Source organism: Coccinella septempunctata, chromosome 3 (assembly GCF_907165205.1).
Source record: "Coccinella septempunctata chromosome 3, icCocSept1.1, whole genome shotgun sequence".
NCBI lineage: Eukaryota > Metazoa > Arthropoda > Insecta > Coleoptera > Coccinellidae > Coccinella > Coccinella septempunctata.
This window is the reverse complement of record NC_058191.1, coordinates 27,890,436-27,907,707: the sequence shown is the minus strand read 5'-3', so window position 1 is coordinate 27,907,707 and position 17,272 is coordinate 27,890,436. Positions and strand designations below refer to the sequence as shown.

Genomic DNA, 17,272 nt, shown 5'->3' with positions numbered 1-17,272 from the left:
GGCTGTCAATTCACTTTGATTTCTATTGAAGCCTTCATATTGTATGACCATGCCTACAAAATGCCATATATCTCTCATCAGCAAAATATTAAATATTTTATTTTTATTTTTGATAACGTCTTACTTTTAGAGGAGTACGAACTAATAACTTTGGTTCACATGAAATACCCCCTTTAATTTTCGCCATTACCCCATGAAAACTTTTGGACTCATTTGGTTACACCCTGTAGATTGAATGGTAGTGTATCAGCATCGAGTATTCAACTTTCAATAACACAATTTTGTCACCTAGTGATACGAAGGCTCTAAGTTCAGCTACTGCACGAGTTTAATTCCTTATGTTAAATTCATAGAGGTAACAAAACTGTCGAAGCTCTAATATATTTAATTATGAAATCAAGGTCTATTGCAGGTAATCCAAATATATGAAGTCGATTTGGGATAATGGTTCAAAAAGAATACTTCCATACCTCACGAAGAAAAATCCGGTAGTCACTATAGGGGATGAATAAAAATTGAAGACCTCTTTTAATACCTCCCCCACATCGTTTGACCCCTATTAGTCGCAGCGGGGGTTACTTATTATGAATACGCCCAGGCATAATACTCATCTCCATACATCAATTAGCAATTCTAGTCTAATTCGGCGCTAACACACTGAGCCGTTTGTGTTGCTCTATCTTCCGGCGGTCCATTCCAACCGCCACGATAACCACTTTGTATCGAACGTGAAAGCTCTTCTCCTGCTGCCTGACTCGCTGCCTGAACCATGAGTTTGCGAGGATTCGTGCCAGGGATGTACAGAAGGGAAGGCATATCGATTCAAGATGTTCGAGGGAGTTTCCGATTAAATGTTCCATTCATTTTGTTTAAGTATCATGATACTCACTGGCTGAAGTGCAATGGACGCAGGAAATCGAAAGGGTTTGAATGGAAGAACAGAGGGTTTGATTGGAAAAACAGCGGACACACACCCATCTGAACTCCGCCATGTGAATGTTTCAACTGATAAATTATGTAATGTTTTATAATATTGGTAATGAAGGCCTATTATTATTAAATTACCTGACAAATCAAGGATATTCACGTAGCTACAATACAATACTACAATAGATATCCTAATCATACAGTACAGATATCCAGTAGATATCTTTTGATGAACAAGGAATGTTGCATTTATGTAGGTATATCCATTATCACAACTTTGTCAGTCCTTCCATGGATGTCCATTTTTCATATTTGATCAAATATAGACTTACTTTTGACACGAATCGTAATAAATGCAGTCAATTTTTATGTAATTTATGACTGAGGGCTTCGATATTTTCATCGGAGCAGTTGACTAGTTGGATTTTAATTCTGTTCCATATTGTGTCATCAAGGCCATTCAACAATCCCCTATAAATAGTAAGAGGATATCGACTCGCTTAAATCCATCGTTTCGTCAACAATTCGGCTTGGACACCCCTTGCCCATTCGAGCAGAATTTGTTTTAACAGGTTATATGCAGCGGGACAGTAAAATATTCATCTGTAGCGATAGGAAGGTCGAATTGGTCGGCTGAAAGCTAAATTGAATGGGGTTCCAGAATTTATTTGAGATGTTTTAAATGTTAATTTTGCACCCATGTAAAACTTCAGGAGCCGATGTTTCAGCACTTAGGGAAGTAGGTTGCCTGTTTCGTGACACAGGTTTCTTTCTTGATAACAGAGTGTTATCTCAGATCTAATCAATCTATTGGTATGTAGATTGGTTTGAAGATTTGATTTTATCCGAATATTTGGTTGATCTTCGGGATTGTTTTGACTCTCATTATGCGTTATAGTTCGAATATAAGTTGATGAAATTATTCCACATACTTTCAAAGTAAAGTACACGTATTTTTCGACCCAGAGGCTCTCAAGCTCAACAGCTGGTTGTCGAAGCCATAAATTCATTGCATGAAAGTACTGTAATAAAAGATGTTGAAATAGTGCTACACCTAGCTGAATGTTATGATATTTTCTTTCGTGAAGAAAACCTGATGTTACTTATACTTATACAGTATGAAGTGTAGGTGTTGACATCACCAAAATTGTTTTGAATAGAATGGTGATACAAAAAATATATTTGTTTTGAATCTGGAATATACACGGGGTATTTGAAGGTTTTTTTTTTAAACGGAAGGTACTGATAGAAATTGAGCGTTTCACCAAAAATCACCTTTAAAAACCTTTCAAAATGAAAAAGATGAAGAAAAATTTAAAATGATATCTGAAATAGGTCCTATTACGACCCTAGATCATTTGTTATCTGAATTATGGAATGCAATGGAAAAAACTTATTTCGTGATGACTGACTCAACCATATGTTTTCGTTTAGGATATTGGCCCGTTCGATTTTGATTTGAAACTTAGAATTGCCGAATTTTCCTCATTATTTAGTAACTGCAACTACTTTATAAAATGGCTCATTTCGACACCAACTGACAGAAAAGGATTCAGGACACAAGTGTAAAAAAACAGAATATTAGTTCAAAATCTCACCAATAAAATTCGACTACATATTCACAAATTTCTTCACAATGTACATCACAAAATTCTTCTTGTTAAAACTTTCCTACAATAGTCGTAAAAATGGGGTGAAATAGGGTTTAAACAATAATTGCACCTTGTCAACATGAGCTCTTTCAATAAACTGTCTCAATTTGGAGTTTTCACTCCAAATGGTACGATAGTTACAACAATTTTTTCAGTGACCTGATGCAACTAATCAAATATACTCAGATGAATTGAACCAATATTTTATTAATTTATATAGGCAATTTTTGTTAAAATGACTTAGTTTTATGTCTTCTACCTTCTGTCAAAAAAAGCCTCACCTTTGAAAATACTCTTTATTATTACACCTACTGAAATTACCCACTTCAATTTTTGAGCAGTGTATTTAACAAGCGTATGCCGCGGTAGGAATCACATCGTTGCACTGAAAAAAAAATGGAAAACGCCTGAAATTACAACCACCTATCCCTAATAATCCAGACAATGCACGCTCACTGAATAGGGAATACTCCTTCTGACATGATGTATTTTTTTATCTTTGAAACATCACATTTTGAAATAACCATTTCAACCGTTTCCCAAAAAAAAATTATTTTAAGCACTTAAAAATGAAAAATAAAAATGGGTATTTAAAATTTAAAGCGTTTCGTTTCTATTGCACGAGTTGGCAACATCGACTGAGGTATGCCTTGATAATAAAGGACAACAAATGCATTATCTTGATGAGATAGACAAAGATGACTGTCTATGAAGAATGCGACGAACGAGGAAGGTCGTAAAATTTTATGGGATTTTTATGAAGCTCGCCAGTAATCGCGCCTGTAGATCAACAGCTGTTATTTTATAAACAAGCTGATCGGACATTCTTCTTTTCATTGTCTTGTATGCGCTGTTGCCAAATCTTAAACTCCGCACAAAGCGATTTAAATTTTAAAACTCCATATTTGAAGGATGATTTTGAATAGTTTCCGCGGTGAATTCGAAAAAATCATGAATTAAACTCATACTTATTCAGTTTAAACTTGCATATGCAGTGATATCCCAAATTGAGGAGAATTCCCCATTTATCGAGTCTGTTGAAGAAGTTGATTGGTATTCCGAAAAGAAAAATTGTACTATTTTTTCTCATCAAGAATTTGAAATGAATATTATTCGAAACGCCGAAAACCATATTTTCGGGGTTCATCGTGTATGTACATAGAAACATAAACCGTTCATTACTCCCTTCAGTAACAATTCATTAATTTGATTGTTAATTTCATGAACAGCGTCGAGTGCCCATGAAACAAATTATCGCTGACGCCTGGCGTCCATGCCATCCAGGAATAAAATTGAAATTTAGGTGATCACCCAGCGCAGAGGACGTTATTCAGCTCGAATTTATATTATCGATTATAGGTTATTATAACGACCGACGGCTGCTACAGTTGAAATTTCCATTGAAGAGTTTAGGTCTAACAGGTTTTCCCTATATTGAACGTCCAAACACGAATGTTTGTTCTCACAGTTTCATCAATGTGAAAATTCATATATTTCTATCCCTTTTGTTACGAATTTGGACCTTTTGGTCTATTAGCTATATGAATTCGTCAATTCAATATTCAATATTTCGTTTAAATATTAATTATAAACTGAAAATGATCCAGGTGATCAGTAACCATAATATGCGAGTATGATACTATACTTTATTTACGATTATAAAAAGATTTATTATATTGGGAGTAACTGAGCGAAGTAGGTAAGTGAGCGCAGCTTGTATATCTACACTATGAAATGTATTAAAGAGGTTCCTCTTTGAATGTATGGGCAAGAAGTTCAATTTGGTGAAGCAAAGGCGCAGAATCGTAAGTAGTTTTTCATAGGACTGCACAGTGCGAATTTTTGTTAACTTTTCATTTTCAGCCAATTAAATTTAGTAGTTCTATACTTAATTTTTAGCATCACTGCAAATTGTGTCATGTCCAAGTTGCGAATCCGACTCGTGTAAACAATGTTTTATTCGATCATGCGCATATTCATCTAAATATGTATATGATAAAAATGCTCTGTTAGCTGCTTATCTTTTTAAAACAACAACTCATATTTCGCTGAAAGAGTGCGCTGGTAAGTGTGCGCATGCGTTCATTATATGGGCATTATTTCAGTAAGGAATAAAGGATCATTGTTGATTTGCTGGTTGCTCCACTTACACCTCTTGTATGCAGGCGGCTACTCCGAGCTCTTCAACACTTGCTAAAACAGTGGAAAAGTTCACTGCCAAAGGTCAAGAAGAAACGCGTCTGATGATGACCATAAATTCAACAGTTAACCAATATGTGAAAGAAAAAAGACTTGGAGGAAAGGATTCTATAAAATCACAAATGATTACAGATAGTCCCTATGAAGAACAGCTGGAAGAAAAGAGACGGCTAGAAGAGGAAAAGAAAGGTTCCATCAGCTTTATCCCTAGCTGGTTCTGCTAAAAAGAACATACAAGCTTCTATCTAGAAGAAAAAGAGAGAAGAGAAAAACATTCATAGAAGCAAACAGAAAGAAGCCTTCTATTTCAAAAGGGATTACTTTTGTCCTCTTTGTTCAGAAAAATTGCAGCGCCTGTGGTCATGCCTGCAGAGTACATTGTAGGCATTGTAGGCTATGGAGTTGTGAAATGTTAGACGCTGATCCTTCGGTAGTGGGTATTGGGATATTTAAATATAGATAGAGTCCTTCTGAACAACTGTGTGCACTTTTGCCTTTCAAACCATACTCTGTTTCAAATGTTGAAGCTGGGAGAATTAAAAAATATTCATGTGATAGAGCCTTTTCAGAAGGCAAACGTTTTCTTCCTGCAAAAGGAAAGCGAATAGATAAATTCGGAATGGATCAAGTGTAGTGTTTACCAGGAACAATGCACTGCTTATAAAGAGGTACTTTTGTATTGACAATAAGCAGCATATTTCTTATATTTTAACATTTTGATGACGTTATTTTGTTATTTGTTTTGTTTGTGTGGTTCACTGAGCAATGCGTTTACTTAACCGCGCATGCGTTCACATGCCCCGTATTGCTGGTAAGCGTGCGCACTCTCACTGGGTATGTGAACGCATGCATGAGCGGTTAAGTAAACGTATTGCGTAGTGAACAACACAAACAAATAATGTCATCAAAATGTTACAATATAAGAAATATGCTTCTTCTCGTCTATACAAAAGCGCCTCTTTATAAGCAGTGCATTGTTCCTGGTAAACACTACACTTCCATTCCGAATTTATCTATTCGCTTTTCTTTTGCAGGAAGAAAACGTTTTTGTTTGTTTACCTTCTGAAAATGCTTTATCTCATGAATATGTTTTAATTTTCCCAGCTTCAACATTTGAAACAGTGTATGGTTTGGAAGGCAAAAGTGCACACAGTTGTCCAGAATGACTCTATCTACATTCATTTAAATATCCCAATATCCACTACCGGAGGATCAGCGTCTAACATTTCACAACTTTATAGCCTACATCTCTGTACTCTGTAGGCATGACCACGCACTGCAAGCATAAGATTTTCTGAACATCTCAATGACAAGCCACCTTCGGCATCAGAAAACCAACTCAAGGAAAACAAATACAAAGCATAAATTCATTCACCCAGAAAAAACTTTTATCGTCTTGGTGTTCAACCAGTTTTAACTTATCAGTTCGACAAAATGCGATTTGTCTAGACTCTAGATAAAACGATAACTCAATGCTAATACTCATTTTTGAGCTGCAGTAAATTCTTGTTTTAACAGAGACATTTAGCATTTAGTAAAAACTAGTTTCAACTAGAGAAAGCGCGTTGTTACTTATAAGTGTTTTAACTCGAATATATTCTTTCCCAAGTAAAAGTTACAAATAACTCAGGTTTCATCAATCATTTACTCATATCATAAGCCGTAGATAAGCAGTGTTACGGTAAGTATGAGATGGATCGATTATGCTGGTATTATGTTCGTGATGAATGAGTGTGCCTCCTTTTATTTTTTGAACGTTCGTGCATTCAAATTGGTCCCTAGTATTAATTATATTAGTTTGTGGTATTTTATGCCCTGATGAAAATGGATATTCCAGGAGAACATCAATAATAATCATATAATTTTTAATAACTTATTTAAAATGAACGAATATAATTAACACTTGAATGAAAAATTACACTTCCAATACCCATTCCACCTCATTTTATGTTACGAAAATGGTAATTTCAGTAATTATTAATTCTCAGTCATTGAATGATTTCCCTTCTACGCTATATGTGTTAGATCAGAAGGAGAAAAGAGGCTTTTCTGACGAAATTCATTCCAAAATTTTCTTAGATGAAGCAGAAGTCCTTTTCGTATGAGGAAGGCTATAGGATATCGGAATTAGTGCTTTTATTTAATTAGTGGATTTACCTACTGATGACCTCGTTAATCAAAATTCATTTCACACACAATGAAATTTCGCTAGACAACTTTCAATTTTGATTTAAGTCTGATTGCATTGGCCCTGATTGAACGGCACAAATTTGAGTCTGTGAGAAGAGTTTACATGCCTACTTTCAACAGAAATTCCAGCCATGCCGATGCACCAGAGTACCAGAAGGTGAAACCGCTGTCCAGTCAGGATTGTTTTGGCTACCTTTCGTTTTTCAACAAGTCCATGCAGATACGCTTATGGCCCGCTCATAAAGTGTTATTCGGCCAGCCTTTGTTGTCAATACAACAGCTGTTGCTCCGGTTGAAATATAGACCATGTATTATTCACAGTTACGGCTCAACACGAACCCTCGTAAAAACGATATTCTTTCAGCATTTTTCCAAAGGAGATACCTGGCCTGAAGGAATGATTAAACTACTAACTCTTCACACAAAGTTTTATTATCACATAATATTGAAAGCGTATTACAAATTTCATGAAATGATTATCTCAGCTGACTTGAAGTCATATAAATTTAACGGAGGTGAATGCATTTTCGAATAGTTCAACTTTCACTTGTCTTTGTTTTTAAAGTAATGAATAATAATAATAATAACTGTACTTTATTGGCCATCGACCGAAGTCCTTCAGCCTAGTGAATTACAAAAATACAAAAAAAAAAAAAATTCATTCAATTTCAGTTTCTTCACTGTAGCTCAGATAGTCTGTCCATCACACTTCGAGTTGGAAATTTTCTGTGTGGATTATTTACCGGGGGGTCCTTGTGGAACATGATTTCAACATCCTCTATTTCTTTCAATCTTTGTGCAAATCTTCTATTCAGTTTCTCTAGTCTCTCCTTGATTGGCTATATGTTGGCTTTTTCATATAATAGTTCATTTGATAGGTTGTGGAGTTTATTAAGTGGGTGTCTCAGTCGAGTTATAATTCTTAGTGCTGATCTTTCTCCTACTTCTATATTTCTCATTACCGAGTCCGCAACGTTTGTATATAGTGGATGTCCATATTCTAAAATTGGTCTACAGATGGTTTTGTAGATTTTGATGGAATTTTCCAAACTTATTCCTTGGTCGTTATATGTGAGGCATCTGAAATGTTTAGCTCTTGCTATTGTGTTTTTTTTGGCTATGTTGGAATTCAATTTCATATTGGCCTTGTTGTCTACTTGTATGCCTAGGTATTTTATTGATGGAGATGGTGATATGATGTTGTTTTCAATCTGTATTGTTGGTGAATTTGGACGTATCTTATGATTGAATATTATCAGTTTTGATTTGCTTATATTAGGTTGAAGTCGCCATTTGTGAAACCAGGAAACTAGACTGTTTGTGTAGAGTTGTAGGCCTTTCAGGCATTTTTGTTCTGTTTTTTCGTGTGAAATAACTATTGTGTCGTCAGCATACTGTAGAAGGTATTGTGATTGGCTGGGTGCATTATATATATCGCTGCAGTATATGTTATAGAGGAACGGGGACAGTGGTGAACCCTGTGGTGTGCCCTGCTCTGGGGAGAACCAGGAAGAGGTCGTCTCATTTATCTTAACTGTCAGTTTTCTTTCTTCCAAAAATTCCTTGATTATTTTTATGAGATAGTGAGGATTGTCGAGTTGGTGTAATTTAAACAGTAGTCCTCTGTGCCAAATGCTGTCAAATGCTTTGTTGATGTCTAGGCAAATCGCAGCTGTTTTCTTTCGATTTAGTTGAGCATTTTGTGTGTTAGATATAAATATGGTAATTGGCAAAGTAGTTGATTTTTTGGTCCGAAATCCAAATTGGTGTTTAGGTATGACATTTTCCAGTTGTTCCTCAAGTCTAAAAAATGTGGAACGCTTCACGATTTTGCGTGTCATCCTTGCGCAGGGGCCATGCTAATCTTCTCTGTATCGTTCCAATTTTAGTATATGTACCGCCGAAGCGAGTACTAAAGTAATGTTATTAATTATTTGGTATTTTGGTAGGATACTAGAAGTAGTATCCTAGTATTCCTGCAGAACTCAACCTCAAACCAGAAACTGGTGATTGCATATTTGTGAGACCTTCTAAGTAACAAAATGAAGCATTTAGTTAATAACTGTTGACATCTTCTACAAAACAAAAGTTAACGATACTTTTTTTTACATGTGCACATATGAATTTTGAATAAGGGCCGATTTCACTCCTCGGTTTATATCCTTATATAAACCGAGATTAGACGTAACTGACGTTAAAGAAAGAAAATCATGATTTTAGTAAAAATTAAGTGTCTGTGTGATTCTTTACTCTGGTCACTTCACTTCTTAGACAAAGCAGCAGTCAATGTTCGAAAGAGTTATTTGATTTTTAATCTGAGTTTAATTTGAGCGGAGTTATCACCGTTTCGTGAAATAGGGAATACTCCTTCTGACGACAATGATGTATCTTTTATGACATATCTTTGAAACATCACATTTTCAAATAACCATTTCAACCGTTTCCCAAGAAAAAAATTATTTTAAGTACTTAAAAATAAAAATGGGTATTTAAATTTAAAACATTTCGTTTCTATTGCACAAGTTGGTAACATCGACTGAAATATGCGTTGATAATAAAGTACAACAAATACACTATCATGATGAGATAGACAAAGATGGCTGTCTATGAAGTCTGTGACGAACGACTAACGAGAAAGGTCCTAAAATTTTATGGGATTTTTATGGCCGGTTGCTGTTGAGGCTCGCCAGTGAGTACGCGCCTTATGATGGCTGTACATCAACAGCTGTTATTTTATAAACAAGCCAATGTTCTTTTTATTTTCTACTAGGCGCTGTTGCCAAATCGTGAACTAGAATCGAAGCGATTTAAATTTTAAAACCTCATATTTGAAGAATGATTTTGAATAGTTTCCGCGGTGCATTTGAAAAATTCATGAATGAAACTCATAATTATTCACTTTGAACTTGCATTTGCTGTTATCACCCAAATTGAGTAGAATTCCCTATTGGCCCTAAGATATATAGAGTTATAGAAACTTGGCCCTATACGGGAGATAACTTTTGTAAGTTTCTCATGAAAATATCGGGTACACACTTGAAACTTGTAGTTACTTAGTAGAAACCATATCATCACTTTTTATAAGAATCTAACAGCAAAGTAATATTCATATAGATTAATGAAAAGATGTACCTACATCGAGCATTGTGCTCGCGCTTAATCGCATCAAGGTTGGGTGGGTGATGATTAACTGAAAATCCTGATAGAAGTATTTTATCTTTCATTACAGGTGTATCTCATATTCTCCTCGCGACTCATAGAATGAAGATGTGTTTCATACTCTCAGTTACCAAGAACCGCATTTCACGGTCGACGTACATGCAAGATGGTGCTAAGGAAACGTTCATTTTCACGCCAATAATAATCGATGCCCGTACGTCTAGAGAAACGAAAGGATAAGAGCTTAATATTAAGGCATTATCTAATCGTTTATCGATAGTTATTTGAACAAGATATTTTTTGAGTTCGTTGTTGTTTTATTGTTTTGATCATATTGGAGTTTTTACCCCTATCTACAGTGTACTTATATTTTTAATTACCGAAGGAGAAGGTTATAACTTTATATGAGGTATCAGCTGATAGATAGCTATGGCTATTGCTAAGATTCCTTCGATCATTCGACCGTTTCTCGAACATATCGAACCATCTTTACACACTTACTGACGACAGATGTGCAACGGCATGCACGATCTGGTTGGCCACGAGCCAGCCATCAAATAGGTGTTGTTTGCCCAAACGCTTAAATTGAAGAATCCTCGGAGTATGGTGCGAGGCGCTATTTAAACCCCTTCCAGTGTTAACGTAATATACATGTGCCAAATACTAAGAGCTTCAACGTACTTGATACAGAATTTATGCGGGGAATTGGAGAGGGATCTGAAGAGATATTGTCATTCCCCATACTTGAAAGAGATATAGATCAATTGTTAGACAGCAACGATTTGCTTAGAAGTAAACTATTTAAAGTGAAAAGCAGGCTTACAAGATGGAAAATGAAATGAGCTTATATTCCCAGTAGTGATTTGTGATATGATTTAAATATGTAACAATGTAATTCCACGATACCTATTTTATGCTTAAATACTTTGTTATAGCTGGAACATTTCTAGGTTGTTTTAATGAAGTCTATAAGTCCTTTTATGACGTTCTCATTCCAGAAAACATTGATTATTTCTCGGAGATGTTGATCTTAGAACATATGTAGATACATGGAATGGACATTCAGTGCTGCGAATGAATTTTTTTGTAGTACACACATTCGATGTTTCTCTCTCTAGCGCGACACTAAGGCAGTGGCGTTATATTGAAAAATTTAGATGTTTCCTATCTATTTGTACTCTAAATTGATGTACAATGATGTCCGAGTCAACTGTCTCAATTGTAATTGGCAACACTAAGCAACTATCTCACTCCAGTCTTCGGAATGTATATTTTCCATTCCATGTATCTATGTCCTGATCTGAAATATTGATAACACAATAAGTTTGCGTCACGTCAAAACAATTCGAACGCTGCTGTGCAAAATCGAACGTTAAATTTTTGAGTCATGCGCATTATGACGTGGTCCCACGTCACGTCAGAGTAATATGTAGGCACCTTTAGTCCAATCGTATAATTCACACGAACTGGCTCTAAAGAATGCAAAGGTCATTTTTTATATCTCGTTCATCAATACATTTTATTCAATGGTGCATAAGTTAACCCTCGTCACAGCAACCCCTTTAGTCCTTAGACCTCGAGACCACCCAATTTATATATCCTCTTTTCTCTAGAGTTGTTTTATATGAAAATGGCACAAAGCAACAGCCGTTGAATGATAGATATACTATAAAGTATTCCAGCTCTGAGGAATATCAACATCAAAAACATTTTTTATGCTATTTGGGACAGTTATTTACCAATCGTGGTATCTCGAGCCGAAAAATATGATGGAATGCCTAGAAAGAAGCACTAAAAGAAATATTTCGCCATTTATTTTTGAGATAACAATTCTGTTTTGAAAGAAAAATGTTTAAGAAACAGCGGGAAACCGATAAGCGAGACTAACGCACTCTGGATATTCGTGTTCGGAGAGAGAGATGGGGAGATAATCGATATTAGCACTCCTATAGAGCAATCAAGGACTTCGTAAGAGAAAATGGAATGTCGAAAACTAGCTGGGGGTGAACCTATCGAAGGAATGTTTCCATTCAAACTGTTGTAGATCCTCCATGATTTCGATTTGTTACTTTTTTGTGTGACACTGCTAATATTGTTCTTCATTGAATTTCAAGCTGACATGAATTATGCAGGATTTTCAATAGTATTACGACTACTTCACTTGTTTCGCTATTACAATTGAAATCTTGTAGGAGGAGGTAAAAAAAATCTCCTTTTATCGATTTATACGATTTCTGCAATATGAGAGTTTGGGCAAACATAGATACCTACTTCCATCTTCACTCTGAAAGTTAGGGAAGTGAATTCAGTTGTTCCTTGCTTCCTCTCGGCTGTCATTAGGGGGTATATCCTACATCATATCCGCTACGAGACCATCGCATAACAATTCATTTAAGTTTTCGTCGAGGTATGAGTTGTGTCACTTTGACGAGGCTAAATGAGAAGAAGTATAGACTTTTTCTCAACGAGACGGTAATCCTGTAATACTTTGAGTGATGGTGGTTTATTAGTTCGAGTGAGATCGTCACATTTGATAATTTAGTATCAGCGAATGTTATGCATCTGAATAAATTTTTTTTCCATTGAAATTGTGACTTATGTTGAAAAAAAGTTAAGTATAGTTGAATTATTTTAAGAATGTTTTGATATGAATATAGATTTATAGCAATTTGATAAGTTATGTGTGGGTTACATGCAAATCGTGGTCTTCAATGACCACGAGAACATAAAATAGGAAGACCACCAAAACGCTGGTTAGATGACATCAAAGCAAAGGCTGGACCATGTTGACACCAATTGGCTCAAGATCGTTTAAATTGGAAAATTCAAGGTCACTATGTCCAGGAGTGGATACGGACAGGCTGTTGAAGAAGAAGAAGACATGCAAATCATTATAATTGTAACTACACACCTCATCAAATTGAAATAAATATTATTTCAAATCAGTAAAATGTAGCTGCAAGTTGACCAGTGTTGTTGTTAACTATTTCGAATCATAATTTTTTTTAATTAAATTTCGAACCATCCAGAAATATTCCTAGTTGCTTTTACTAATATATTCAAAAGAAACAAGAACAAATCTACTACTTTGTAATTGTAATTCTTCTTCTTCTTCTACTTCCTGGAGATCTGTCGATCTGTTAGTTCTGAAGCTGCCTCTGCATCTCTTCCTGAGAGGTAGATTGCCAACTATCTTTCCATCTTTTAGGTGGTCTCCCGGGCGGGTTGTTTTCTAGGACTATTCTCGGAAGTCTGTTCTCGTCCATCCGTCTTACATGGTTGTACCACTGCCTCTTACGTTGTCTTCCCCATCTCACGATATCTTGTATCCCGCATTGTTCTCTGATATCTGTGTTTCTTACTCTGTCTCTTTTTGTTTTCCCCACTATTGTTCTCAGTGTTTTCATTTCAGCCACCCTTAGCATGTGTTTCGTCTTAACGGTGTCCTCGCGGACTTCCGTGCCGTACGTCATGATGGGTCTGATACAAGTCTTGTAGATTCTAACATTGCTATCCTTGCGCATGTACGGGTTTGACCAGACTATATCTCGTAGGCATCCTGATAGTGCGGATGTTTTGGTAATCTGTCTCCTTAGGTCTTTAACTGGGTCGTGGGTACTTGATATATCTACGCCCAGATATCTGAATTGCATCACCTGTTCTATGGGATTGTCCTCCACCACTAGCTTACATCTGAGCGGATCCTTCGCGATTGTCATACATTTAGTTTTGCTGATAGAGATATTCATATTGAGTTGGCGGCCGACTAGGAAGAACTGGAATAATTGTCTCTGTAGATCCTTTTCTGATTCGGCAATAATTGCTGCATCATCGGCGTAGCACACCATACTAACTCTTTTGTTGCCCATTCTGTATCCGCGGTTTAGACATGTTACTTTGTTTATAATTTTATCCATGAGGAGATTAAACAAAAAGGGACTTAGACTGTCACCCTGTCTAATTCCTCCCGGTGTTGGGATATTTTCAGTGAATTGATCTCCTACCTTGACCTTTGTTACGTTTTTGTTATTTAGGTTATGGATTATCTTCGTTATGTTTGCTGGTAATTGTAATTGCGGTTCTTAAATGTTCTGAACTGAACTCAGTTCATCTGTTCAGAACATTTTAGTTTTCGGAGGGGAACCACAATCACGAACAAAAGTTCATTCATTCTGCTTCACATCGAGTTAATCGATTATCCCTTCTTCGTCGCCAAATTTTATGATCGAACTTGATTATGAATAATGTTGATTTCTTCATTTTGCCACAACTGATGACATTAACGAGATGTCATCATCTCACTAACATATGAAATTGAATAATGAATGATCGCCAAAATGTTTTGACGGTAGAGCTGATTCATAACAGGAATAATATGTGAATAATGAGTCCTCTTAGCTTTTCATATCCTTGATACGAGAAGATGCGACTAGCGTTGGCGATGGCATTAGAAATAAACCCCACGCTACTGTTCACTTCGAGATTGGAATCAACGTTATTGAACACAAGAGCCCTCACAATATCTTAACATTCATTCGATTAAAATATCTCCATTTTCTTATCCATCAGCTGTAGACAGGATAATAAGTTTCGGTTTAGAGATCGTTATTGAACGATTGATGTGGATTTATCGGATATCTTCCAGTTGAGTTGAAATGTAGTGGATATTTGATTTACGCTCTCGATTTATTTGTTGCTTCTACGTTATCGATTAACCTTTTCACGATGTTTCAGGCAATTGGATTATTCTCAAACAATAAACTTCTTCGTTTCAATCCTTATGGAATGATTGGAACTCATTGATGTTTTATTGATTGAGAATTAAAACAAAAATAATATCAATTATGTATTCAATATTTCAATAAGGGTGCGAAATTCAAAGTTTCAATAGAAATTATACTCATATTAGGTAATGACATAGCTATTTGGGGGTTCATACTATACCCCATTCACTTTTATAAAAGCACTCGGTTGGCCATGGAAATTTAAAACATTCCACACTGTATACTACGAAAATGTGAGGTTATTTTGGGGTTTTGAATCAGCGTTGTGTTGTCCGTTCTACGTAAAAGTCTCAGTAATTTGTCACGTATTTTATCACAATGTGATTTTACTTACTTCTGGAAATATGGATTCGAAAATATGTGGTGAACATAATTTACGTTTACATAAATTGATTGAAGGGTTTCTTAACCTAGTTATTTGCATAGACATCAGCTTTCGAATATATTTATTTTTGTTATGAAAAAAAATTTAATTATTGACAAATAATATGCAGTTGCTTGAAAGGGAGTTGGTTTACCTTCTTTGACAGGAAAACTGGCTCAAATTTGTGGATGTTAATTTTTGGTTTCTTTCTTTTTTTTCTTGATGACAATAATTTTTTTTCTCGTGTCGATATTCAACATCCTATTAATCTCATAACAAAATTAATTTTGAATCTTTATGAAGTTAATCAATTAAATATACATTATTGAATGTTAATTTCAGTTTTCATTTGATCAAATCTGAAGCAGTGAAGCGTAACTCAATTTTAACAATTATTTATCTTTATTTCATTTGGTTAGCAAGAATAAACTATAAAATGATGGATAAGGTAAAATAAAACAAAATCTAAGCGGCTCTGTTCGAAATGAAGGCCTTCCAATATAAAAGAGCTGAGAAATGTATTCAGATGGAAGGCCTTCATTTCGAACAGACATTGACAGCCGCTTAGATTTGTTTTATTTTACCTATTTCTTATCCATCACTTTATGTTTATTCGGGACTCTGGTGCCATGCAATATTATTTGGCGAATTGAATAATTGAATGAACAGTTTTCTCAGCTATCGAAGAAATCATACAAATCATTGTACAGGGTAATTTATCAAACTGTCCAAATTCATGTGATACGGTCCTGCAAATCTAAGGATATTGATTGCAGTTTTCCGAAACCTTATAGTTCATTCCAAATTTCTTATAAATCGGTGATTCCGTTCAGGAGATAGAGATGTTTTAATTTCTATTCAAATTTGAAAAACAATGTATATTATGAATTGATAACGATTTGAGGCAATGAATTCATGAAGGCATTCATTGCCTTAACTTAAGGCGTTCATCATTTTACCGCTGGCACCACTTCCGCCGTGAACTGAACGTGTTCCCACCTTCTCAATTCTTACAAGCATGTTGTATGCATGAAGCAGGCTAGCGTACTGAATTGGAGGAAATATGGGACATATGCCATTGTCTTCGTCTAGGTTCGATCTGGAGGTGATTGAATCGGATCTCGTTTCATACTCGGTGGCGCTCGAGTACAACTCGATAATACTCAGAAGCGTTTGCCATTATTTTAATGAGGGTCCATCGATTACAAACGTTTTTTATCGGAGAAGGAGCTGTGTTGCTCTGACGAGGTCAAATGAGCAAAACCGTGGTCAGCATCTGGTTTACTTCGGTGGATGTTCTCCATTTAATTGTCATTGCGATGGCTAGTTCAATTTATATCGTAAAAGTTGTTGATATTCATATCGGCGGGCTGTATGCATTTGAATGTAATTCTTCCAATGTTTTGTTCATTACTTCATTCGCCATAATCCATTTCGGGCATTTTTATAACGTCAATAAAAAAAATCTGTTCGGAAAATGAGAAAAAGTACAAACGTAGGTATAACTTTTTTAATAGGAAATACCTTCCTCTATTTCTGATAGGGAACTCCATTGATTCGTATACTGTTTTGGCTGATTATTATGTTCTGTACATGTTTTTGGAAAAAATGTCCTTCCCGGCGTTAGATTAGAGGGATTAGACTATAACTTTCTCAGTGCTACTTTATAGTTATATAATAAAAAACTTTGTGCACCCCACGGCAACGAACGGTCAACTGATTTTGACAAATCGTCAGAGTACCCCATAGGGTATTTGGGTAGTCGCTATACGATTTTCGAAATTGTTCCAGATTTTAAGATCCACTTATCTATTTGATCTGTGAACTATCTATAATTTTATAAAGTGTTGAAATAATTTGCTGATAATTTCAATGGGTTTTCGGTCACTTATGTAAAATGTTTTAGTTAGAAAATTGCGATTCATAGGCTCTTTCTAAACTTGTGCACTTATTTATGTAAATTTCGAGATAGTGCTATGAGGATTGAATTTGTCGAA

At 35.5% G+C, this 17,272-nt stretch overlaps 1 protein-coding gene and 1 non-coding gene across 2 annotated transcripts; both read right to left on the bottom strand.

The window, feature by feature from the left end:
* Nucleotides 1–8,774: 8,774 nt before the first annotated feature.
* Nucleotides 8,775–8,881, bottom strand: LOC123310614. Its single transcript, XR_006537386.1, has one exon. It is a non-coding gene; the product is annotated as a U6 spliceosomal RNA (small nuclear RNA).
* A 4,386-nt stretch (nucleotides 8,882–13,267) lies between these two features.
* On the bottom strand, nucleotides 13,268–13,996 carry LOC123310386. The gene has a single exon (XM_044893854.1). It carries the CDS (start codon nucleotides 13,994–13,996, stop codon nucleotides 13,268–13,270), a length of 729 nt encoding a protein of 242 aa, XP_044749789.1.
* Nucleotides 13,997–17,272: the final 3,276 nt, after the last annotated feature.